The following is a 26,122-nucleotide window of genomic DNA, read 5'->3' on the forward strand; positions in this document are numbered from 1 at the left end:
GCAATAATCACATTGCTTCAAGCACAAAATTTACAATCATTCATAAAATGAATTCCTATGGCAGAATGTTACTATTTTTAAGGTAATAAATACTATTACTACTTAAACCAATTTTATGACTCTGAAAAAAAAACTACTTAACAGGCTGGGAATTTGGCCTAGTGGTAGAGTGCTTGCCTAGAATGCACAAAGACCCAGGATTGATTCCTCGGTACCACAAACAGAACAAACAAAGCCAGAAGTGGTGCTGAGACTCAAGTGGTAGAGACCTAGCCTTAAGAAAGTCCAAGGACAGTGCTCAGGCACTAAGCTCAAGCCCAGGACTGGCAAAAACCACAAACAAACAAAACCCAAAACTACTTAACTGAAGATATTTAAGCAATTCTACTTTAAGAATAAGTTTACCTTAACATTTGACTTTTTTGAGAAATTTACCACTACTCCCCAGCCAAAATCATCTCCTTCATTCTTTACCTGAAAATAAAATAAGAAATGTTCATAAAACAGAAAAAAACACAGCCTTACATGCATAGTATAGGCCAGTAATATTTCAATTTTCTTAGGTTTTAAACAAATGTCACTGTTAGAATCTACCACCCCACCCCAGACAGGAATTTGAACTTGGTAGCTGACATTTTTGCTCACTGGCTAGGGCTCTATCATCTGAGCCATGCCCCCAATCTCTTTCTACTAGATTTAAGGAATAGGTTATTAATCCTAGAGGAAAAAAAAAAAATCACCAGTGGTTGTATATAGATTTCCTTCTTGAATACCTGCTTGTTAAACATGTCATTTGAAATATGATGTAAAAATCAATGTTAATAAATTCTTTAATTAAAAAATCATCAGATTTCACAGGACTCTACAAACAGCAGTAACAAGAGTCTGTAAAATTAACAAATAAATGCTAAAAAATGACAATGTATTTGTTCTAATATTTTAAGTCTTTTTTATCAAATGAACTTATCTAGGACCTAAAACTGCTTTACTTACTTGGTGGTTATATGGTAATTAACCATAGTAATTATATGGTAATTATATAGTAATTCCAGAACTACTTTAAATTATATTCCCTCACCTAAAAACCAGTTAAAAGTCTGAGATAAGCCATATGAAACAGGTAATATAAGACCTACTACTAGAATGTTAAATAAAAATATTGAAATGTTCAAATATTCTGTAAAATAAGAATGACATACACACCTTTACCAGACGACCGGGTTGTAGAAATGGTAAGCAGTATTTAGGTTTATGAACATATTCTTCAATCTCTTTACCTAGCTTGGCAAGCTGCTGTCTAATCTTGTAATAGATGACTACACTTTCTTCATTGGGAATTACTATTTTATTATACTGTTCTTCTGAATTCTTTACCTCTGGAAATTAAAAACACATGAATATCAAAAAGATAACATGCTGTACCAAAATTATACCCAAGGCATCCAGTAGTTCTACAACTGCAGAAAACAGTCATTTTGCATAATTACATTATAAGTTCTGAGGAAATGACTGATCAGAGATGACTGTAAGGCACAGTGTCTAGTTTCCTCTTCTCCATTAATGTTGTACCTTATCTGATTCTTCCTGTTCTCCTCTCCTCAGTTATTTATTTCCATCCCCATCCTCACCTTGTTCCTCAAAATATTGACTTTGCTTTCTCACTCATCCCACAAAGGCTTTAAGCCACTGTTAACTAACTATTTCTATTATGGTAAAATACGTATCAAGAGAAAATCTACCATTTCAATGAGTCTCATTAATCCATTTCCATACAAACAATGTGAATAACATTCATACTCACCCTCTTTCTTAGTCCTTTCCCTGATGCTATGCACCTATATTACTTTCCTGTCATTCATTTTCTTAAGTTTGTATTAATTCACCAAGGGTCTGTACCATGGTATCTAAGACATGCATATATTATAATTATATTAACCTTGTCTACGGCTTTCTCCTTTATTTTCATAAGCTTCAGTAACACCTAAAATTTCTATAGGTAGTAAAATCAGTGAATTTCCCTTCTCAGTACTAATCGGATTTCAATACCAATTATTCAAACCCAAATCCAAGGTACATAAATCTCTTGCTCTTCTGGGTTTTCTTGGGGGAGGGTTAAGAGGGGATAGGTGACTAAGGTGTTTTTTTTTTTTAATTCTATTTCCCTATTTTTATTTGTTTTTTATTTTTTAGTAGTTCTACAACAAAGTTAAGAGTTCCATAAGTCAGGTTATATGTATAATATATCTTAATCAGTGTCACTCCTCCCATTGTTCTTTCCCGTTTCCTTTTCCCCATCCCTAATCTCAAGTTAAACAGTTAAATTTTTATATAATGTACATTTGAATATAAATGACAGCATTTACTTACCTTCTGTCCCTCTATTTGTGTACTGTCCCTCATTAACCCCCATAAAACCTGCTTCTGCTTCCTGGTATTCATTTTGTTAAACCATGTTCATTAGTTGTTTAGAAGAGTAAAACCTTTGGACTCCTCTCCTAAGGATGGCTTGATTTTGTTTTTTGTTTTTGCCAGTCCTGGGGATAGAACTCAGAGCCTGAGCACTGCCTCTGAGCCTCTTTGTGCTCAAGGCTACCACTCCACCACTTGAGCCTCAGTGGCACTTCTGGCTTTTTCTGAGTAGTTTATTGGAGACAAGTCTCATGGACTTTCCAGCCCTGGCTGGCTTTGGACTGCAACCCTTTCATCTCAGGCTCCTGAGTAGCTAAGAATACAGGAGGTGAGGGATTGATACTCGGCTCTTCTGTTTTTTATTTTTGAGTTTTTTTAAATTATTATGTAATATGCAATGAGAGGAGATATCCAGATCCTTTATAAGTGCAAATTTCTGAAACTAGACCTTACTAAGACCAGAGTGTACCCATCATGCACAAATAACATTGCATACTTATATTAAGAAGATACAATACACTATGATTTGAAAGGAAATACCACTAATTTTACATGGTAGCCTCAAAAATTCAACTCTGCTTCTAGAAATTTCAGTAAATGTAGTACTAAAACCCAGCAAACCCAAGTTTTTTACTAAAACCCAGCAAACCCTTCTTTAGTTATTCTTTCCCTAAGTTATATTATCTATTCTTGTTATCTTCTTAAAAGAGGATTAGCTATACTTATTAAAAAAAAAAAAAAACACAAACAAAAAAAACAGCCCTGGTTAGTTGGTATGAGTCCAAAATACTAATTCTACCATTAAACTATCAAGTGTGTGATCTCAAGATAGTAACCAAATTTTTCCAGCCACTCCCCTCTTTACCAAATCCAAATACCAGAGCTATTAAGGAAAGAACAGTTATACTCTGTCATTCAGTTAAGGGACAGAGAGAGAGGGAAAGAGAGAAAAAGGCTTGTATAGATCTTCTAAGCCTTTTATACAGGCATACAAGAGGCTCCATTAAAAATGATTAGAATTGGCCTATATAGAGTGATAGGAAGGAATCTATAATTTACCTTAAACACAATAAGGCTACTTGGAATTACAAACACAAAAGTCAAAGCCAGGCACCGGTGGCTCAAGCCTGTAATCGGACCTACTCAGGAGCCTGACACCTAAGGATTTCAGTTCAAAGTCAGCCTGGGCACAGAAGTCTGTGAGATAGGACCTGTTATCCAACCAATTAACCACCAGAAAACTGCATGTGGCCCTATGGTTCAAGTGGTAGAACAAGTGGCTTCAGCTTGAGCATGAAGTGCTCAGGGACAGTGGCCAGGCTCAGAGTTCAAGTTCTACAACCACTACCACCACCAACAAAATAATCATAAAAGCCAGAATCAATGAGCTAGTGGTATAAAGCATTTAGTACAAGAATAAGCAAAGAATACCAATTAAAATACCACAATTACTATTACAAATCTATACATCTGATTTTACCTTTGGAAAAGTCTATGTATGAGAAAGATAGAAGAACTACAAAGTATGAATTGGTTGCTCAGCTGTCACTGTGAAATTTTCTTTCTCTCTTTTTTTTTTTTAAAAAAACAATGATTGCATTATTCTTTGTAATTTATCTAAAATAACAGTTTAAATCTTTGTCTCTAATTTAGTTTTTAATTAGTTCCATATGGTTTGCTATACTCTATGACAACATTTATCACACAATCCTACTTGATTACAGCTATGTAATTACAGCTTTTCGGACTTTAGAAATTAAATATTAGGAGCTAGAAATTCTAGAAACATTCCATTTCAAGTTAAGTTATTAAACCACTGTATTTTTTGAATCATTATTAAGAAATATGTTATTCCCTGAGTTCAAGCCACAGGACTGGAGAGAAAGAGAGAGAGAGAGAGAAAGAGAGATAGAAGGGAGGAAGGGAGGAAAGAAGGAAGGGAGGAAGGAAAGGAAGGCCGGAAGCTTGGTCTAGTGGTAGAGTGCTTGCCTAGTATGCATGAAGATCTGGGTTTGATTCCTTGGTACTACACACAGAAAAAAAGCCGGAAGTGGTGCTGAGGCTCAAGTGGTAGGGCTCTAGCCTTGAGAAAGTCCAAGGACAGTACTCAGGCCCTGAGCTCAAGCCCAGGACTAGCAAAAAAAGAAAAAAGAAAGAAAGAGAAAGAGAGAAATGTACTCATTACATGACTATGTAACTGTAACCCCCCTTTGTACATTACCTTTACAATAAAAATGTAAAGAAAAAGAAGTTACTAAGAAATGGTTATGGCATTCGTATAATGAGAAAAGGTAAAAAGTCAGGACTAATACACATATGCTCCAGATAAGTCAACTTTTAATACGCACAGAATCTTAAGAGTATCATGATAGTAGTTTCTTTTCTAAAAATTTACCACAATTTGATATGTTCCAGTCTATGAATACCAGATGAAGATAGGTAATCCTTTATGTAAGGACTAAGATTCATCTTACTAGAAAAAAAATAAGACTACAACAACCAACAATACAGTTCTATTGGCTGGTTAAACTATGTTAATTTCATACTTACTTTCTACTACACCTGGAATAGCTCTATAATGCTGAAACTGGTAAAAAGACTTTTCCAGCATGTACTCCGGATTAATCTCTTCTACACGCAGTAAGTTCAAAACCATATTGTAGGTCAAATGGAAAGCACTATTTAGTGGATCAGCTGAGCCCTACAAGAGAAAAAGTATGTCAAACTAAGAGAAAAAGTATGTCAAACTTATAAGTGTTTCAAATAGATTTACACAATCTATTTTATCTTTAACTGGCTTTAGTACTTAATAGTTTAAGAGTATGTTAAGAAATACTGAATTGTGCATAGTGTTATATACCTATAATCCAGCATTCCAGAGTAGAGGCTGAGCTACATAACAAAAACCTGTAGCAAATTCCCACCCACAAAAAAAAAAAAAAAAAAAAAAGTAGGGAAAGAGGAAAGAATAAAACTTACAAAAGATAATATTGGCTAAAACAACCTGCCAAATACACTTAAGCTAATGATAAGATTAAAAATTAACTTAAGGAAAACACAGTTGCAAAGAGCGACTTATGCAACACAGGCAACAGAGAAGGATCTTAAATTTGAAGGAAAAAAATAAGTATTTCTGGTTTTCTGTAAAGTTTCATATCCCTTCTTTTGGGTTGTTCCTGGCTTGTTTGGTGAAATAGAATACAAGCTATCAGTGTTTTCGTTTTGGACAGCACTATTTGAACTCACAGCCTTGGACTTGCTAGGCATGTTCTTCACAGCTGGATCAGTTAACTGCCAGCCCTGCTGTTTTCCACTGGTGATTACTGCTTGGATGGCAGCATATTTTAGACTTTCAATCTTTGCTGGCATGTGCCAATGTATCCAGCTTGCTTTCCTAACAATATCCATTTTCTTACTTGAGCTGGATTCTTATCTCAATCCTCCCACATGTTTTAGGATTATAGGTCCCAAAAATTGCATTCAGCAGTGGGTTGAGAAGTATTTCACAAACTTTCTTATCCAAGTTGGCCTCAAATCACAACCCTCTCATTCTCAGATTTATCACCTAATAAGTCCAGTCACCCTCTTCTACATCCCTAAACCCAAAGAGTAACTTATCTATTTATACAGGTACCTGAAGTAACCTAATTTAAAGCACCTAGAATTTTTGGTAAAAGTGCAGAACTTAACTCAGATACCTTAAGTAGTTGTTTTCCAATTGTTGGGCTCATCTTTTCATCTACCATGAGAATTACAATTCCTCTATCATCCATTCCCCTCCTTCCAGCACGACCGGACATCTGAATGTATTCCCCAGAAGAAATCTAAATGGACATGACGAATACCAAGTTAACAAAATCTGGAAAAACACATATTCATAAATTTTCTTTTATTGTAAAACCCTCAAGTACAAGCTATTTATTTAAAAAATCAAATGATCAAAAACAACAACAACAAAAAAACGCTGGGCACAGTGGCTCATGCTTATAATCCTAGCTATTCAGGAGGCAGAGATCTGAGGACCAAGGTTCAAAGACAGCCTGGGCAGAAAAGGACCTGAGACTCTCTTATCTCTAATTAACCTCTAGAAAATGGGAAGTGGGGCTTGGCTCAAGGGTACAGCGGTAGCCTTGAGCTGAAGAGCTCAGGGACAGCGCACAGGCCTAGTTCAAGCCCCATGACCCACAAAAAAGAAAAGAAAACAAAACAAAACCAATAAAAACTTCAAGAGAACTTACATAAAAACACAAAACAAAAAAATACCAGGTTTATCCTTGACAACTTTTTGTACAGATTATCATCAGAAATGCATGAGTTGAGAAGTGAGTATACAGAGTTTGGTTCTTGGCATGTTTGCATAGATTTTATCCACTGAGCATCCCTAATCTGAACATCTAAAACCTAAGGCATTTTAAAATAAAAATCTATTTCGAATTACATTTGTGCTTAAGTTTTGGATTTTGAAGTATGCGAAATTTTTAGATTATGGACTTTTCATAAAAATAAAAGCTCTTAAGTATTTGGGAATGAAAATGTCAGTAATTATATAAGTCAAAATCACATTTGAAAAAACAACAGTAAAAAATATCAGCATATTATAAACTCTACTCACCCATCGGAAATCCTTCCCATCAAATTTACGGGCATTTGTAAACAATACGGTTCTAGCTGGCATATTAATTCCCATAGCAAAAGTCTCTGTGGCAAATAAGGCCTAAATAAATAACCAATTATATAATTACATTATTTAATAGGCAATTATATATATATATATATATATATATTAAGCTTGAAAAATTAGTCTTAATTTTCCACAGCAAAGAAGCATACCATTAACTTCTTAGTTTTTTTCTTGGTCAGTTGTGGGACTTGAACTCTGGGCCTGGGCGTTGTCCCTGAGCTCTTCAGCTCAAGGCTACTGCCCTACCTCTTGAGCCACAGCGCCACTTCCATAACTTCTTAGTTATTAATGAGATCTACTAAGACAAGCTATTTCCAGATATGTCCCAGTACTTTGCATATCAATTTTTTTTTGCCAGTCCTGTCAAGGCCTGAGCACTGTCCTTGGACTTTCTCAAGGCTACAGCTCTACCACTTTAGCCACAGCGCCACTTCCAGCTTTTTTCTATGTATATGGTACCAAGGAACAGAACCCCAGCCTTCGTGCATGTTAGGCAAGCACTCTACCACTAGGTAGGCCAGATTCCTGGCCCTGTATATCAATTTTATAAAACATTATTTGATGTGCCTTGCATACCTCCAATTTTTAAGTCAGGGAAAATAGTCTTTCTTTAATTCTAGTGTTGATAACTAGAAAGATTATAACTGGCCTAATTAGTCTAAAGCATTTGGCTATGTAATATTTTCCTAACCACATATTTCCTGGGAATTTTACTAATAATTAAGCAGTTCTGGGCACCACTTCTCCATTAAAATTTCTGAAATGAGATCAGAATCAGCAAACCTTTACATTCAATTGAGATTTTATCAATAAAAACATTGGTTTAGGCACACAAAAATATACAGTCACTAAAGTACTAAATATTCATTAGCAGCAAAGAAGATAATACATCAAAAGAATGATATTCTTTTGTAAGGATAAGCAACCTTTTACCTTTTTTAAACCAAGGACCATTTGGCTACTTATAACATTAAGGACCACACAAAATTATCAATGTAGACAGATAGCCAAAGGCATGCCATAAGCAGCACACAAAAAATTCACAGGTCTGTCCTCTCGTGGATCAAATGATTTGGAGGGTGGGTCCTTATACAGTCCTTAGGCCAGACACCCCATACCACTAATTAAAATGATACAAATGACAATTCAATAATAATTTTTTCTTTATAACAAGAGCCCATGAGTCAGGTAATATGGCTCAAAACTGTTATCCTAGCTACTCAAGACGGTGAGACCTAAAAACTGCAGTTTGAAGCCAGCCTGGACAGCAAAGTCAGTGAGTCTCCCACTGACCAGCAAAACTCCAGAAGTATAAGTGGCAGAGCACCAGCTTTGAGCTCCAAGGACCTAAGTAAGAGCCCACAGTTTACAGTAGTCTTGATGGACATTTTTGGAAATTGAAGAGGAAGGATCATCTTTTAATCTTTTATGTGCCACTAATCTATTTTAATTTTAAGCTACACACCACTTTGCAACATTTCTGATGCAAAAATAAAATAAATAAAAATAAAATACCATCATACCTTTATCAATCCTTCGGAAAAGAGGATTTCTATGGTTTCTTTCAAAATAGGAAGCAAACCACCATGGTGAATGCCAATTCCTCGTTTCAAAAGAGGAAGTACATGCTCAACCTGTAATTTTGGAGTCATATACATAAAGATATGAGAAAAATGAATTAAAAAATTTCAAACTCAGAAGATTAAAAACAATTTATGCCTAAAAGTAACTATTAAGAAAGTCTTTAAAAAATAACCATTGTCCTAGACTAAATTATAATAAAATACTACTTTTTAACATGATAAACACATTTCAATAAAATTTACAAATACTTCACTGCTTCAAAGTTTTCAACATCACACAATCTCCTTGGGAAAAAAAGATGGCAGAGAACAGTTTGTATGTCCACAAAACAATATAAAAAGTCAAGCCTGTGGTTCACGCCTACTTGGCCCATCTATTCAGGAAGCTGGGACAGAAGGATCTAAGGATCTCATGGGTCAAGGTGCATAGGGCCAGCCCAGGAAAATGACATCTCCTTAAAGAAGGTAAAGACAATGGCAACTCCAAGTTGGGGAAACTAAACACATATAAAGCATTTAACCCTGGTATATATTTCAGGTAAAAATAACTGAAGACTATGACTCTATAGACATAATGTTTTATTTTCTAAAATTAATATGTTTCTATGACATACAAACCCTTAGCCTAACTTTGATTAAGTTCTAAATACTAAGTCCCAGTGATTGTAACTAGATTCCCTTCTTGAACACTCATTTGTTAAACCTGTCATATAAAATATGATGTAAAAATCAACGTTAATAAAGAAAAAAAAAACGAACAACTGAAGAGATCTTTTTACTAATATGCTACCAAATGCCGCTAAACTATTACCCCAAATATGCTAAGGAAATAGGTGTAAAAAGATATGACTCAGGCTTTCAATATTAGTAATTCATCTAAGAAAGCTTATTCAAAAATAATGAAAACACAATAAATATCAAGAAACTCCTATAGTCTTACAATAAGTGATTTACAGACCAAAACATTAATTTGTGAAATAAATGACATCCAAACGTCTCTTTTCACATAATAAACTCACAAAGAGAACTTTCAAAAGATTTTAATAACCAGGCATAGATCAATTAAAAATCTTTGAAATTAGCACCTAAGGATCAGTTTATTTTACAACTCAATTCCAACAAAGAAAAAAAAAACGAATCAAAACAAAGTAGGCATTAATTTCCTTTCTAAACATAATTTCCACTAAGTACACTCTTGTTTTGTATTCTATGAACTGCAAAACTTACTGACTTAAAACTGTCACTAATAATTTTGTAATATAAGAACATAAGCAGCTGGGTGCAGTGGCTCATGCCTGTAATCCTAGCTACTCAGGATGCTGAGATCAGAGGATCAAGGTTCAAAGCCAGCCCAGGCACAAAAGGATCTGTGACTCTTATCTCCAATTAACCTCTAGAAAATAGGAGGCTTAGCTCAAGGAGTAGGGTGGTAGCCTTGAGCTGAAGAGCTCAGGGACAACACCTAGGCCCAGGGGTGGGGCAGTAGCCTTGAGCTGAAGAGCTCAGGGACAGTGCCCAGGCTCCCCCTCACACACAAAAGAGCATAAGCAAAAATTCCACTGTCACTTTTCAGCAGTTTAAAAGATTATAGAAAGGGGGCCAGGAGTTTGGCCTAGTGGTAGAGTGCTTGCCTAGCATGCATGAAGACCTGGGTTCAATTCCTTGGTCCCACATACATAGAAAAAAGCCAGAAGTGGTGCTGAGGCTCAAGTGGTAGAGCTCTAGCCTTCAGAAAGTCAAAGGATAGTGCTCAGGCCCTGAGCTCAAGCCCAGGACTGGCAAAAAAAAAAAAAAAAAAAGATTAAAAAAAGGATTTCAATAATATTCAACCATGTATGTAACAACAGTGTCATATAGTAATAAAATCAAGAAATGCTACCTATTAATATCCATACTAATTATCTTCAAAACTCACCTGAGGGAGCTTTTTATCTTCATCAGATAAACAATCAATTGCATTGCTGAATACTTCTTCAACCATCTTCTTTTCTTCATCTGAAAAGGGAAATTCAATAGTACATATATTAAAAGTAAGTCAAGGACATTGATCTTCAAACATTATAAAGGGTAACAGTCTACAGAGAATAAAACTAAAGAATCAGTATTTTGAGTGTGATGAAGAATGCATGTAATCTCAACTAGTTAGGAAGCAGACATAAAATGGGGAAAGGGACATTAGAGAAGGCAATTAAAATGCAAGGCACTATCAGAAAAAATAAACTAAAGCAAAAAGGATGATGGGCATGGTTCAAATGGTAGAGCTTGCCTAGCAAACACAAGACTCTGAATTCAAATTCCAGAATCATCAGAGGAAAGCAAAGCAAACAATCAGTACTAATGATAGTAATTTAAAAAAATAATATAAAAAAGGAAAAATAAAAATTACTCACATAATAAAAACAACTTAATTGATAAAAATAAATTAAGCAACAATTTTATTAATTACAGGTCACAGAAACTATTATTAGCTTTACTACTTAGAAAAATGAAGCTTAGTATAAATAATCAGCTTGTTCTTTTCTGCCCTCCCCACCATCCCCAGTCATGGGGCTTAAACTCAAGGCCTGGGCTCTATCCCTGAGGCTCTGTGCTCAAAGCTAATACTCTATCACTTCTATCACTTGTGCCATAGCACCAATTCTGGCCTTTTCTGAATAGTTCATTGGAGATAAGTCTCATAGACTTTCCTATCCAGGTTGGCTTCGAACTGTGATCCTCAGATCTCAGCCTCCTGAGTACCTAGGATTACAGGCATAAGCCACTGGCACCTAGCTATCAGCTCTTTTTTTTTTTTAATTTATTTTTTGTAAGTTGTAGGACTTAAACTCTGGGCTTGGGCATTGTCCCTGGCCTCTTCAGCTTAAGGGTACCACTTTAGCCTTGGAGCCACAGTGTCACTTCCATTTTCTGGTGGTTAATTGGAGATAAGAGTCTAGTACCTGGGCTGGCTTTGAACTTTGATCCTCAGATTTCAGCCACCTAAGTAGCTAGGATTACAGGTGTGAGCAACTTCACCCAGCCTTCAGCTCTGCTTTGAATTACTGAGAACAACAATTCCTAAGCTCATGCTTTTAACCCTTATACCACTTTCTTGTACTCTGTGTCTATCAAACAAATACTCAGAAAAATATTTAGAGTTAATATATAACCCTGAAATTTTAAACATATTTAGCACTATAGTTAAGGGATGGAAAGGAAGCAGAGAAGGAGAGAAAGAGGGAAGAAGAGATGAAAGAAGAAAAGAAAAAGAAAAAAGAGAACATAGAAGAAACGAAGTCTTAAAAAAGTAGAGAGTGCTCTGACCAAGAGCACTACCTTCAACAGGGAAGAAAGAGAACCATACTTGAGCTAATGCTAGTTAAGTAGAAGGGGTGTTTTCCAGATTTAACACAGGGCAACTGATGAAATTAGTTCTTTCAATGAAAGGAGAGAATACTGAGAATACAGTTCAGCAGCAGAATGTTTGCCTACCCATACTTGCTAAACTCTGAGTTCAAGCTGTAGCAACACCAAAACAAACAAGGGAAAAAAGAAAAAGAAGGAAAAAAGGTTATAACTCAAAGATCCCAAAGTTTTTACAACAAAGGTACTAAATATTAATGTAAGTATAGGTGAACTAAATAGACTATTAATATGCACAGATATAATACTAGAAATGTATTTTAGTCATTTACACATAGCATGGGAACTATAGTGAAAGTATGCAATACCTGTGTTGAAATCTAATTTGGTCATTTGAAGAGCATAAGCTTCACAATCTTTCTTGCTAAAACTGAAAATAATCACAGGTTGAAAATTTCTTTCCATAATCATCTTCACAATCTTGAACACATTTGATGGTCCTGTAAAAATAACAGATGATACAAAACCAAAAATTAACTTGAAATGGATCTAATGTAAAAACTAAATTGTAAAATTCTAAAATAAAGGATAAAAATCTTCATGATCTAGAAATAGACAAAGCATTTTTGGATATGACTCCCAAAGCAGAAGTCAACAGAAAACAAAAAATCAAGCAAAAATGGTTTATATAAAAAGAAAAACTTTTGTCCTTTAAGGAACACATCAACTGAAAAATACGACCCTGTTATAAATCATGTAGCAGACAAAGGTAGAAAGATAAGAAACTTTTTAACTCAACAAAGATAAACAATTCAATTTGTCAACAGATTAGAAGTCATTTCTCCTAAGATATACAAATGAAGCACATAAAAATAACCAATCACTAGCCACCATGGATATGTAAATAAAAACCACTTTGAGATGCCACTTAGCATCAGTGATGATTTAAACAGACATAGAATAATAAACGTTAGCAAGGAATAGAAAAAATGACAATACCACTGATGGAAATATGATGTAGTCATTTCAGAAAATAATCTAGAAGTCTTAAAATAAAGTTTAAACAGTTTTTATGATTTAGCAATTCTAGAAAACCAGGGAAAAAGGAAAACATATCCCACAAAAGCTTGTAGTACATGCACAAATATTTACGCACTCAGTAGTAAAAACCTGCAAACGGGGGGCCGGGAGTTTGGCCTAGTGGTAGAGTGCTTGCCTAGAATGCACGAAGACCTAGGTTCAATTCCTCGGTAACACATACATAGAAAAAAAATGGAAGTGGTGCTGAGGCTCAAGTGGTAGAGTGCTAGCCTTGAGAAAGCCTTAGGACAGTGCTCCCCGAGCTCAAGGCCAGGACTGGCAAAAACAAAAACAAAAAAACTACAAACAACTCAAATGAGAGAATGTGGTTGATTCTTAAAAATGGAATGTTATTTGACAATAAAATAGAAGTATTGAAACTAGGTGTCAGTGACTCACATAAGTAATCCTAGCTACTCAGGAGGATGAAAGCTGAGGATCACAGTTTGGCACCCTTGGAAGTGGAGCTGTGGTTCAAATGGTAGAGCAATAAATAGCCTTGAACAAAAAGAAGTTCAAGGACACTGCCCAGATCCTGAGTCCAAGTTCTAAGGCTAACACGCACACACGCACGCACGCACGCACAGAAAAGGTACTAATAAACAATGTAGCAGAAAAAAAACTATCAATTGTACATTTTAAAGGATGAACTATATACCATGTAAGTTGCATCTAAACTGACAGTAGGAAAAAGAACAACCTTTATTCAATTTTGAATGTCATCTAGAAATTTAAGCAGCTTCTTACAAAATATAAAATAAGAGCAAACTGAATATTCAACTTACATGTGAAATCTTCTGGTCTAAATAAAGCTCTACATTACCTTTTGTTCCTCCTTTCCTCCCTTTCTGGTCTCCTTTTGCCAAATCACCAGCATCCCGAAGCACTTGCATTGCAGTATTAAAATTATCTTCTCTAAAGTCCCCCTAGAATCACAAATTTTTATTTATGTTCCTCAGTACCACACAGGAAAGCCAGAAGTGGTGCTGTGGCTCAAGTGGCAAAGCACTAACCTTGTGGGAAAAGCCCAAGGATGGTGCTCAGGCCCTGAGTTCAAGCCCCAAGAGTGGCAAAAATAAGAAGAATAATTCAAACATTTTTCAAACCTTAAAACTAATCCTCAAATAATAAACATAATTTAAAAAATAATAATTCTAGCAAGGCACTGGTAGTTCACACCTACAATCCTGTTACTCAGAAGGCTGAATCTTTTTTGTTTTTTGCTAGTCCTGGGGCTTGAATTCAGGGCCTGGGCACTGTCCTTGGACACTTCTTGTTCAAGGCCAGCGCTTTGCCATTTGAGCCACAGCACCATTTCTGGCTTTTTCTGTGTATGTGGTAAGGAGGAATTGAACCCAGGGCTTCATGCATGCTAGGCAAGCACTCTACCACTAGGCTATGCTCCCAGCCCCAGCTCTGACTCTTATCTCTACCTTCAAAAGGAAGTTCAAGCCCCAGGGGAAGGGGAAAACAATGCAAAGTCTTGGAAATAGAGAAGTAGCTCAAATGGCAGAGTGCCAGCATTGAGTGGAAAACCCAAGTAAGAACATAAGGCCCAGAGATTAAGCCCCAGTAACTGCAGCCACAACAACGAAGTCTCAAATGTCATTTTATTTATTTTTCTGACCCAGGGTCTTATTATGTTGTCTAGAGTGGCTTTGAACAGATAGACTCAAGTAATCCTCCTGCTACAGTTGGGACTATAGTTAGGTATCAACATATTCTATATTAAATATACTCTTTGAAATAAACATTAATTTTCAAACAATTAATTCAGGACTATGAAAACATGTGAGACAAAGACAAATAAATAAAACTAGATTTTTGTCATTTTCAGCTCAAAATGAAAGCATAATAGGATATAGTATGATATTATAGACAGAAGAATGACAATTCTTACATTTTCATCAACAACAAGGTGAAGACCATCTCCCCCTGCTGGAAAAATGTAGTGCTGCAATGGAGTAGGCCGATAATCTGTGTAAATTACATGACAGGGCTGTAAAAGAAACATGAAATTTCTTTAAAAAATTAAGTCTTCTGTTTATTTGATCTATCAAAAAAAGTTAGAAAGTTCTGTAAAATTATGATTTAAACATCTAAAAATAAATCACACTTTTTTTAATATTAACTTCTGGGAAAATTAGGGCCATTATATCATGCTTTCAGCTTTTCAACTCATCAGTGCTGTTACCAGCGCCAAAATACATGAATAGAACTTCAAGTACCCAATACTCTGTGATACTTCAAGTACCCAGTACTCTGTGATACTCTTCTAATTCTAGAGGACAGTCCTGTTTTCATGGAATAATATGAATTCTTGAGCAGCAGGTTGATTTTGTGCCTCCAGCAGATCCAGCCACTAGGTTTCTATGCCCAGAAGTAACATGGAGAAGGAAAATGTTACAAATATATTATGGAGCGCTCATAAACAGATTTTTTAAAGCTCCAAGGACATAGGTATAAAATGAGGACAGAAAAACAAAACCAAGAAAAAATTCACAGCAGGATGCCAGTAGCTCATACCTGTAATCCTAGCTACTCAGGAGTCTAAGATCTGAGGATTGCAATTTACTGCTCAGGCAGTAAAGTTTATGAAACTCTTATCTCCAATAAACTATTCAGAAAAAGCCAGAAATGGAGCTGTGACTCAAGTGATAGAGTGCCACCTTATACAAAAGTTGAGGGATAGCCTAAGACCAAGAGTGCAGGCCCTAGGACAGGTGTGAACACATGGGTGTACACACATGCACACAAAAAGAATTCAGTATATATAAGCAAATATATAACTGATATATCTGTTATAAAGTCTCAGACAGACGCTAAAGCTGAACTAGAAAAGCAAATTGGAAGAAAAAAAAAAGCATGACTGTGTTATTGGAGGAAAATCAAACCAAATACTCAAGATATGATCAGATTTTCCTGGTATTAAAATTAAGAGGAAATGCTAGGGTGTACTCATGGCTCACTAACATGGCAAATGCTATAAATATCTAAGCTGGGAAGATCATCAGGAAAAAAGGGAAATTTAGAAAATTAGGGTTTCCAAGGCCCATTCTCAGATCTTTAGATACATTGGATTAGAAGTTAAGATCAGAAATCAGCATTTGTAAAATGTTAGTTGATTCTGATACTCAGCTGTTAAAAGTAAAAAGATGTAGAAAAAAAAACATTAAAATGTTTTATTTTCCTACAGGTTTTTCCCCTTTGGTCAGTTGTTGAGTTTCAATTCACAACCTAGGCTCTGTCCTTGTGCTGAAGGCTAGCATTGAGCTACAGCTCTACTTCCAATTTTTGGGTGGAGGTAAGAGTCTCATAAACTTTCCTGCCCAGTCAGGCTTCTATCCCTAATCCTTGGATCTCAGCCTCCTGAATAGCTAGGTTTACAAGCACCAGCACCTGGCTTTCCATTTTGGCAACTCTGAAGACTGAACTCAAGACCTTGCACTTCTTAGTGTAGGTTATTTTCCAGGTATGGTCTTTTTTTTATGCCCAGGCCAGCATGAGCTAGAATCTTTCTATTTGTGCATATTGTTGTTCCTGGGAATAGCTGGCTAAAACTGCCATACCCAATCAACGGAGCCTTACATAACGTCAGCATATATAATAATGGGCTGGTCTCCAAAACTGGATCCTCCAAACTTTGCCTTCCAAATTGTATTTATATGCTTAGATTACAGGTTTGAACCACTGAGCCTAACAAAGTATTTTCCTTAGTCATAAGTACACTAGGAATATGTACAGAAAAGTTAAAGATCAATCTATAACATATTTCAATAATGAAGCCACTTTTAAAAAGACGAAAATACCTGTTTATGTAAATGGCAAATCCATTCAGCAAACTGCCGAGCATTTGGAATAGTAGCCGAAAGAAAGACATAGTGAACATTATCCGGAAGCAAAATAATTGTTTCTTCCCATACAACACCACGCTCTGCAAAAAATAAAATATACCTTGGAATTTGGTGTCACTTTAACAAGAATATCAATAATATCTTCTCTTAAGTCTAATAATTAAAAATGCAGACCATTTATGTAAGCATATTTTTAGTGACTAGTCCTTCCTGAAAACTGTATCATGAATATGCATGTACTCTGAAACAGCCTGAAAATGATAATTCTAGACTAGCAAAAGAAAATCCCCAGTGACAAGGCAGAAGAATAGTATTTCCATTTTGAAAAGCAACAATTTACGGTCTACAGAAAGTTACAATAATAAATTTAAAAGCTACATTATTTCATGGGGCTCCTTTCATCTAGCCCCTCATGATCCTCCGGAAATAAGTGATAGATCTAAGAGCAGGACTCTTACACCACTTTTTATTAAAATGGAAAATACTAATTAGTTTAATAGGTTCCTCCTTAAATCAACACAGGGGATATGAATTTAAAAACCAAAACGACAGTTTAGGAGTTTATGAATTTGACATGGGTGAACTGTTAACAAATGATTTCTTACACTGTATTCCTTTTTTCATAAATATAGGCTAATAGAGCTTTAAAGAAAAATTAATTTTTTTTTTTTTTTGCCAGTCCTGGGCTTGAGCTCAGGGCCTGAGCACTGTCCTTGGACTTTCTCAAGGCTAGTGCTCTACCACTTGAGCCTCAGCACCACTTATGGCTTTTTTCTATGTATGTGGTACCGAGGAATCAAACCCGGGTCTTTGTGCATGCTAGGCAAGCACTCTTACCACTAGGCCAAACTCCCGGCCCTGTCTTTGTTCAAAATTCTTAGTACCATTTCAACAATGTGAAATATACCTGAATCTCTCATATAATGAATTTCATCAAATATGACCCAGGCAACTTCTCGCATAACTTCAGAACCTCTATACAGCATACTTCTCAAAATCTAAAGTCAAAAAAAAAAATTGATCAACATTTTTTACATAATATCCAACAGGTAAGAACTGCCTTTTTCCAACAAGGAAATCTGGGTATTCTTTACTAAGTGGAAATATTAAACTAATTTTAGCACATATCTTTAACATATCAAGAATCACTAGCCAGAATACATGGAGAGACTTATTACTACTCTTACTGTCTCAAGAATATGAAGTCACTGCTCAAGGTATTTAAATAAAACTTCTGAGCAAGACACTGGATTCCATATGTCTGCTCATTTTTTTTTCTGATGGTTTTTCTCATCTTGTTAGTTTCCTCATAATATGGGTACTTTGGTCCAGGAGGATGGCCTAGTAGTAGAGTGCCTAGCATGCACAAAGCCCTGGGTTCAATTCCTCAGTATCATATATTCAGAAAAAGACAGAAGTGGTACTGTAGCTCAACTGGCAGAGTGCTAGCCTTGAGCAAAAAGTATCTAAAGACAGTGCCTAGACTCTGAGTTCAAGCCCCAAGACTAGAAAAAGAAATAAATAAATAAAAATGTATTTTATTTGTTGTACCAATTGTTCTTTTGATTTGTGGAGTTGAGGAAAATCTTTCACAAACAGAAGTTTCTCACATAAACCAAAACTTACACTGAGCACCAAAATGAGAAGAGTGGAGTGTACTCTCAAGACTAGAAATTAATTTGTGCTATTTTAACTTCACCCTTAAAAAAAAAAAGAAAGAAGGCTGGGGCTAGGAGTTTGGCCTAGTGGTCAAGTGCTTGCCTAGCATACATGAAGACCAGAATCGAGTGCTTGGTACCACATACATAGAAAAAAGCTGGAAGTGGTGCTGAGGTTCAAGTGGTAGAGCTCTAGCCTTGAAAAAGTCTAAGGACAGTGCTCAGTCCCTGAGGTCAAGCTCAGGACTAGCAAAAAAAGAAAAAAAAAAAAAAAAAAGGCTATTGGGGCCGGGAGTTTGGCCTAGTGGTTAAAGTGCCTGCCTAGCATGCACAAAGACCTGGATTCGATTCCTTGGTACCACACACATAGAGAAAAAAGCCAGAAGTGGTGCTGAGGCTCAAGTGGTAGAGCTCTAGCCTTGAGAAAGTCCAAGGACAGTGCTCAAGCCCTGAGCTCAAGCCCAGGACTGGCAAAAAAAAAAAAAAAAAAAAAGGCTATTATAAAGAATGTAAAATGTATAACAGTATTTAGTACAATGAAGATATTAATCACAGCCAGAGGTAAAGTATAAAAGGTATATACAAAACTTAAATGAGATAAAGGGGAGAAATTAAATTTATTTATTTGTTTATTTTTGCCAATCCTGGGGCTTGAACTCAGGGCCTAGACACTGTCTTTGAGCTTTCTCAAAGCTATCACTTTACCACTTGAGCCATAGCAATACTTCCGGCTTTTTCTATGTATGTGGTACCGAAGAGTCAAATCCAAAGCTTTGTGTATGCCAGGCAAGCACTTTTACCACTATGCCATCCTTGTGGCCCTTAAATATTACATTTTTAAAAAACTGATTATATACTTATAATCAAAACCCAGTTGCAGAAGGAATAAAACCCACAAGGAACATTACTACTTATATGAAACAATGTAATCAAATCCTTGAAGCTGCTTGCAAAAATTCAACAGTATTTTTAATATGATAGCCATAATAAACCTTCAAAAATATTTAAATGATGAAATATAAATAATAGAAATATTAGTAAAACAAAGATACATCTAATTTACAGCTCATTTTAAAGAGATTTTTATTAATTTTTCAAGTAAGTCTACTCACAAAATAAAGTGATATATCTTATTAACAAAGATTAAACAATAACATGTTAGTTTTAATTGAATAGCTACATGAATTAAAAAGGAAAAGTTAGCTGAGGTATTACTGAAATTACCTCGGTAGTCATAACAAGACAAGATGCTGTAGGATTAATAGTAACATCTCCAGTCATCAGGCCAACATCTTGAAATTCTTCATACATTTCACGGTATTTCTGATTACTCAGAGCCTTAATTGGGCTGGTAAATATTACACGCTGTTTTTCCCTCAAGGCTAGCGCGATGGCATACCTAAAAAGGTAAAAGCAAGTAATAATTATACTATTTGGGAGGCTGAGATGGGAGGCTAACAGTTTAAAGCCATCCACAGCAGGAAAGTCCTTGAGACCCTTCTTTCCAATTAATCATTAAAAAAAAAAAAGCTAGACGTGATGCTATGAATCAAGTGGTAGAGCATTAGCCGTGAGTAAAAAATCTCAAGGGCAGGACTCAGACCCTGAGTTCAAACCCAAGGACCAGTAAAAATATATGTATATGTGTGTATGTATATGTATAATTATAAAACCTTTTTAAATTATATGATTTTATAAATATTTTATCAATATATAAGTTATCAAGATATGTACATTCATCTTAATTTTCCTTTGTAGAATATTCTGAGTTGGATTCCTTACTATCTATATATTATATATTTATTATGATTTATCTAATTAATATAATTATGATTTAAGCAAATAATGATTTAACTCATCACTTGGGAATTAATACAACTTAATTAGTAATACCAATTGACTATAAATAGTAACCCTATTTATTGGCTTTACTGATTGGCTTCCTTTAGTCCTAGCTACTTGGTAGACTGAGATCTCATTATCATGAGTCAAAGCAAAAGCCAACGAAACTCTTACCTCCCACCAAAAAAGCCAGAAGTGGAGCTGTAGCTCAGGTGGTAGAGCATTAGCCTTGAGATAAAAAGCTGAGGAACAGCACCCAGAGTTCAAGTCCCAACACCAACATTAATAAGAAAAAGGAAAAAAAAGAAAAACTGGCAGTGTGACCTAAGTGACAGAATGCCATAGCCGTGACCAAAAAAAAATGAGCAAGAATTCAAGGCCCTTGAGGCTTAAGTGGTAGAGCACTAGTCTTGAGAAAGTCCAAGGACAGTGCTAAGGCCCTGAGCTCAAGCCCAGGACTGGCAAAAAAAAAAAATACAAGGCCCTGAATTCAAACCCTAGTCACCAACGCAAAATATAAAAATAGAAATATTTACAACCTTAAGCTACTGCACTCAGCTAGAAGTGAAAATTCTTAACCAATTTTTGTTTGTTTGTTTGTTTTTTGCCAGTCCTGGGCTTGGACTTTCTCAAGTCTAGAGCTCTACCACTTGAGCCTCAGCACCACTTCTGGCTTTTTTCTATGTATGTGGGACCGAGGAATTGAACCCAGGTCTTCATGCATGCTAGGCAAGCACTCTACCACTAGGCCAAACTCCTGGCCCCTCTTAACTAATTAAACCCAACAATATAATAGCATGTATGCGTTGTGATCAAATGGCATTATATCAGGATTATTTATCACTTGAAAACTGAGCCAAACATATAGTTAATAGAAAAAGAAAAATCCATACTATTTCAATGCACAAAAAAGAATTCAATAAAATCCACTATCTAAATATTTTATATACATACATTACATACAGATGTAAACCTTCTAGTAATTTTATATACACTACATGCACACATAAATACAGAATAGAATATTAGGGCTTTTAACCAACTTCTGTAGCCCACTAATAGAAAGAATCTTTCCCAAACTGCTAAAGGGCATTCATGAAAAACCCACATATATTACCATGCTTTATGAAAAAGATTTTCTTGAATAACAAGAACAAAGCAAAGTTGTCTTCTCTTATCACTCACTCTTAAAGCATTGTGCTAGCTGGGTGCAGGTGGCTCACACCTGTAATCCTAGCTACTGGGAGGCTGAAATCTGAGGGTTGCCACTAATTCAAAGCCAGCTCCAGGCACTGAAGTCAGTGAGACTCATCTCCAAGTAATCACTAGAAAATGGAAGTGGGACTGTGGCTCAAGAGGTAGGGCTAATAGCCTTGAGCTGAAGAGCTCAGGGACAGAGCCTAGGCCCAGAGTTCAAGCTCCATGAACAACCAAAAATGAACAACAAAAACAAAAAAAAAAACATTGTGCTAAAGATCCTAGATAGTTCAGTTAAGGCAAGAAAAACAAAGTATCTAAAAAAACAACAACAACAAAAAAAACCTTAAGAGATACAAATAAAGTGCTTACTTAAAGAAATTAAACAGAAAAATAGAAACTTAAAGAAGAAAAATGTTTTTTTTTTGTTGTTTGTTTTGCCAGTCCTAGGGCTTGAATTCAGGGCCTGAGCACTGTCCTTGGGCTTTCTCAAAGCTAGAGCTCTACCACTTGAGACAGAACCATTTCAGCCTTTTCTGTGTGTGTGGTACTGAGGAACTGAACCCAGGACTTCATGCATGCAAGGAAAGCACTCTACCACTAGGTCAAACTCCTGGCCCAGAAGAAAATGAGTTTTCAAATTTCAGTTAAAAAAAATAAAATACTTACTCAGCACATACAGTTTTTCCCGCTGATGTATGTGCAGATACTAAAACAGACTGGTTATTATCAACACACTGAATGGCTTCTCTTTGGAAAGCATCAAGAATAAATGGGTATTCCTACAAAAACAAAATATCAACATCCAAATGAAAACATCTAGATCAGAGCATAGTTACAATCAAAAGAAAGGCTATCCTATCAAAACCACTGTGGGAGAATTCTTTATGGTTCTATTTAGAAATTGAATGTAAAACACTTTTTTTTTTTTTTTTTTTTTTTTTGCCAGTCCTGGGCCTCGACTCAGGGCCTAAGCACTATACTTGGGCTTTCTCAAGGCCAGAGCTCTACCACTTCAGACAGAACCATTTCAGCCTTTTCTGCGTATGTGGTACTGAGGAATTGATCCTGGGTCTTAGTGCATGCTAGGCAAGCACTCTAGCACTAGGCAAAACCACGGCCCGTGAAATACATCTTTTGACAGAAGCAGAATAGAAATGAAGCATGGAATCTCTTTAATTTTTCAATTATGAATTAATAAACAGAATGGTCATTAATAACGTCCACAGTATCTATTACCAGTAAAGTATCTAGTATGTATTATTTGCCTTTCACAGATAGTAACTGTGAGGCTCTAAAAAATGAAATGCACACAGCATTATTCAGCTGAGGCAGAGTAATATATTTGTCAGACTTCAAGAGCTCATACTTATTCTTTGCTACATAAATCTTTTAATCTCTAAACAACTATCAGGAATTCAAAATCTATCTAGTAAAAACAAAGTGAAGCCAGGCTTGGCAATGCACACCCAGACAAGGGGGACAGGAGTATGTTTCGTCAATTTGAGGTCAGCCTCAACATAGTAAGGCTCAGTTCAACAATAAACAAATCAGAGCAAAGCACAGTGTACAACCAGAAGCCTGTTGAATGCATAAAGCTATAGAACTTGTCTTCAAATATCTTAAAATTTTATCGCATGGTGCTTGGTTTTAAGCGTGATTATTTACTGATTCATCTCTCACTAGATTTTGTATTTGGGTTCTTTAGGAAATGTACACACAAAGAAACTTAAAACTCACAGTTGAATTTTTTTAAATGATGTTTAAGGAAAAATGCTTACAAAACTTTACAAAATATACTGTTCAAAACACAGACCTTTGCTGCTTTTCCAACTCGTGGTTTCAGTGGTAAATAATCCTCATCTGCAGGCAGAGCAACCTATGTCCAAGTAAGAAAAAAAAGTCATGAGGAGCTGACATTTACACTTCAAAATCAATGATAGCTTGAAAGAGTGACAAGCTAGAATGTTTCTGGTAGTCCTAATCACTATAAAATTAAATAGCTGCCTTTATTAACAAAAATTTACAGTTACAGCATTCAGAAATACCTCTAATGGTATCCATCTAAAAGTAATGTAATCCCTGAAGACTCTGTTTATTAAGGTCTAGAACCTATGTTTATTACTTTTCCATACCTAATTAATGTATTAACTTGATTAGGAAAATATAACACACACAGCAAAAATTACAAAGGTAGGAAACATCTTCATCCAGAAGTATGGAAGTTAATTCTGATGATTCTTCTTTCAAATAGTCTATCAGTTCACAAAAGCTGAATAGAAATAAAATGGGGGTGTCACGACATGAAAGAAAATGGTACGGAATAAAACTGTTTTAATCAACTACTCCCTGGAAGGAGAAATTAATTTTCCAATAAATACAAAGCTCTAGAATTCACAATGAACAAAATTCCTAAGACTAAAAAATAAAAACAAGCAATGTTTCTATATTAAATAGGAATCTAACAAATCAAAATGCACAGCTCTCAAGGGAACTTTATGAATACTTTCTAAAGGAAAAGCCTTAACAAATACTAAATGTGATTACTATTCTCAGTATTAAAAACAAATTAATTCATATTATTATACCAGTGGCATCAGTGGGTCACACCTATAATCCTAACAATCAAATGACTGAGATCTGGAAAATCAACATTTGAAGCAGCCCAGCTAAAGAAGTCCATGATACACCTCATCTCCAAAACAACCAGAAAAACATGGGCTGGAGGTGGGTAGCTCAACTGGTGGAGTCACCAATGAGCAAGCAAACCCAAGTGAGCACAAGACCCAGTTCAAACTCCAAAACTACCACAACAATAACCACAATAAAGGTGAGAGTGGGCACAATGGCCTTTGCTGGTAACACCAGCTACTTAGGACACAGAGAATGGGAGAACTTGGAAGTCATCTCAAGCAAAAAGTTAGAGGCCCCATATAAACAAACAAGCTGGGCATGGAGAAACATTTCTGTAATCCCACTACATGAAAAGCATAGAAAGGCAAATCCTGGTCTGAGACTGGCCCTATGGCCAGATATGAGCCCTTGAGTTCAAATCTTTATCCTTCTGTGCAATCAGGCATGGTAGTATACACAAGCACTCAGGAGGTTAACGCAGGAGGACATAAAGTTCAAAACCAGCCTGGATTATCTAGTGAGATTTTCTCAAAAATGGAAAAAACAAAACAACACACACACACACACACACACACACACACACACACACACACACACCAAAAACAAACTAACAAAAAAAACAGGTGCTGGTGGTTCATGTCTATAATCTAGCTATTCAGAGAATGTTGAGATCTGAGAATTGAGGTTCAGTGCCTGCTTAGAAGACAAATCCACAAAGACTATTGTCTCCAAATAAAAAGCTGGAGGTAGAGCATGGTTCAATAGGTAGAGTACTAGCAGTGAGTAAAAAGACCAAGCTAAAGCATGAAGATCTGTGTTCAAGTCCCTGTACTGACAAAAAAAGAAAAAAAAAACAATAAAAAGGGAAATAATAAATTCATGGAACTTAATGGATAATAAAAATATACACATCAGAAGATATGTGATCTTTAAATGGAATCTAAAAGCAGAACTAACAGTTAAGAGTTTGGTAGTTTCTATTTTGAAAACTAAGCTTTTGAGAGTAAACTAACACTTCTGGGGAACAGAAGTCCTTTTTATCAGTATTCTGATTCTAAGAAACTAGTAAAAACATTATGGCTAATGCCTATAATTATAGCAACTCAGGAGGCTGAGGATTGCTGTTCAGAGCCACCCCAGGCAAACAAATCCAAGTCTTATCTCTAATTCACCAGCAAAAAGTTATACGTGGAGATGTGGCTCAAAGTAACAGAGTGCCAGCTATGAAGCTCAGTGAGAGCACAAGGCCTTGAGTTTAAGACACAGCTCTAGGATTAGACAGCAGCAATAAGAACAAAAAATTGTATTTGTGCATCTATGAGAAAATTAAAGAGGCACATTTTGGGCAGGGTTAAAGATAATTATGGAGTACAGAAACAGCTTTTGACAATTGAATCACTCCAAAACTAATCTCCAAAGAAATAAACATCCCATTAAAAGATGGGCCGAAGACTTAAAGAGAGTCTTCTTTGAAGAATAAGAATGGCCTACGGACACATGAAGAAATGCTCGACATCTCTGGCCATAAAAGAAATGCAAATCAAAACAACTCTAAGATTCCACCTCACTCCATGGCCATGATTAAGAAATCTAATAACAACAGATGCTGGGAGGGGATGCGGCCAGGAGGGAACACTACTACACTGTTGGTGGGAGTGCAAACTCGTTCAACCACTATGGAAAGCAGCATGGCAGTTCCTCAAAAGACTAAACATAGAACTCCCCTATGACCCAGCAATTCCACTACTTGGCATTTACCCAACTGTCCAGAAACAAGGACATACTAAATCCACCAGCACAACCATGTTCATTGCAGCACTATTTACCACAGCAAAGTTATGG

The 26,122-nt window shown here is 35.9% G+C and overlaps 1 protein-coding gene across 1 annotated transcript in view; it reads right to left on the reverse strand.

The window, feature by feature from the left end:
- Positions 1–26,122, reverse strand: part of Mtrex (Mtr4 exosome RNA helicase) — a 50,755-nt gene that overhangs the window by 16,269 nt on the left and 8,364 nt on the right. The window contains exons 4-18 of the mRNA XM_090331938.1: positions 23,463–23,525; positions 22,316–22,428; positions 19,832–20,006; positions 17,857–17,947; positions 16,905–17,029; positions 14,996–15,094; positions 13,919–14,021; positions 12,384–12,515; positions 10,589–10,668; positions 8,614–8,724; positions 7,022–7,123; positions 6,108–6,233; positions 4,960–5,110; positions 1,204–1,376; positions 406–474 (exon numbers count right to left, since the gene is read on the reverse strand). Of these exons, the coding sequence (XP_090188064.1) occupies positions 406–474; positions 1,204–1,376; positions 4,960–5,110; positions 6,108–6,233; positions 7,022–7,123; positions 8,614–8,724; positions 10,589–10,668; positions 12,384–12,515; positions 13,919–14,021; positions 14,996–15,094; positions 16,905–17,029; positions 17,857–17,947; positions 19,832–20,006; positions 22,316–22,428; positions 23,463–23,525 (1,713 nt within the window). The remainder of the gene's footprint in view (positions 1–405; positions 475–1,203; positions 1,377–4,959; positions 5,111–6,107; positions 6,234–7,021; positions 7,124–8,613; positions 8,725–10,588; positions 10,669–12,383; positions 12,516–13,918; positions 14,022–14,995; positions 15,095–16,904; positions 17,030–17,856; positions 17,948–19,831; positions 20,007–22,315; positions 22,429–23,462; positions 23,526–26,122) is intronic.

Source organism: Megascapheus bottae, chromosome 4, assembly GCF_031878675.1.
Source record: "Megascapheus bottae isolate mThoBot1 chromosome 4, mThoBot2.hap1, whole genome shotgun sequence".
Lineage (NCBI taxonomy): Eukaryota > Metazoa > Chordata > Mammalia > Rodentia > Geomyidae > Megascapheus > Megascapheus bottae.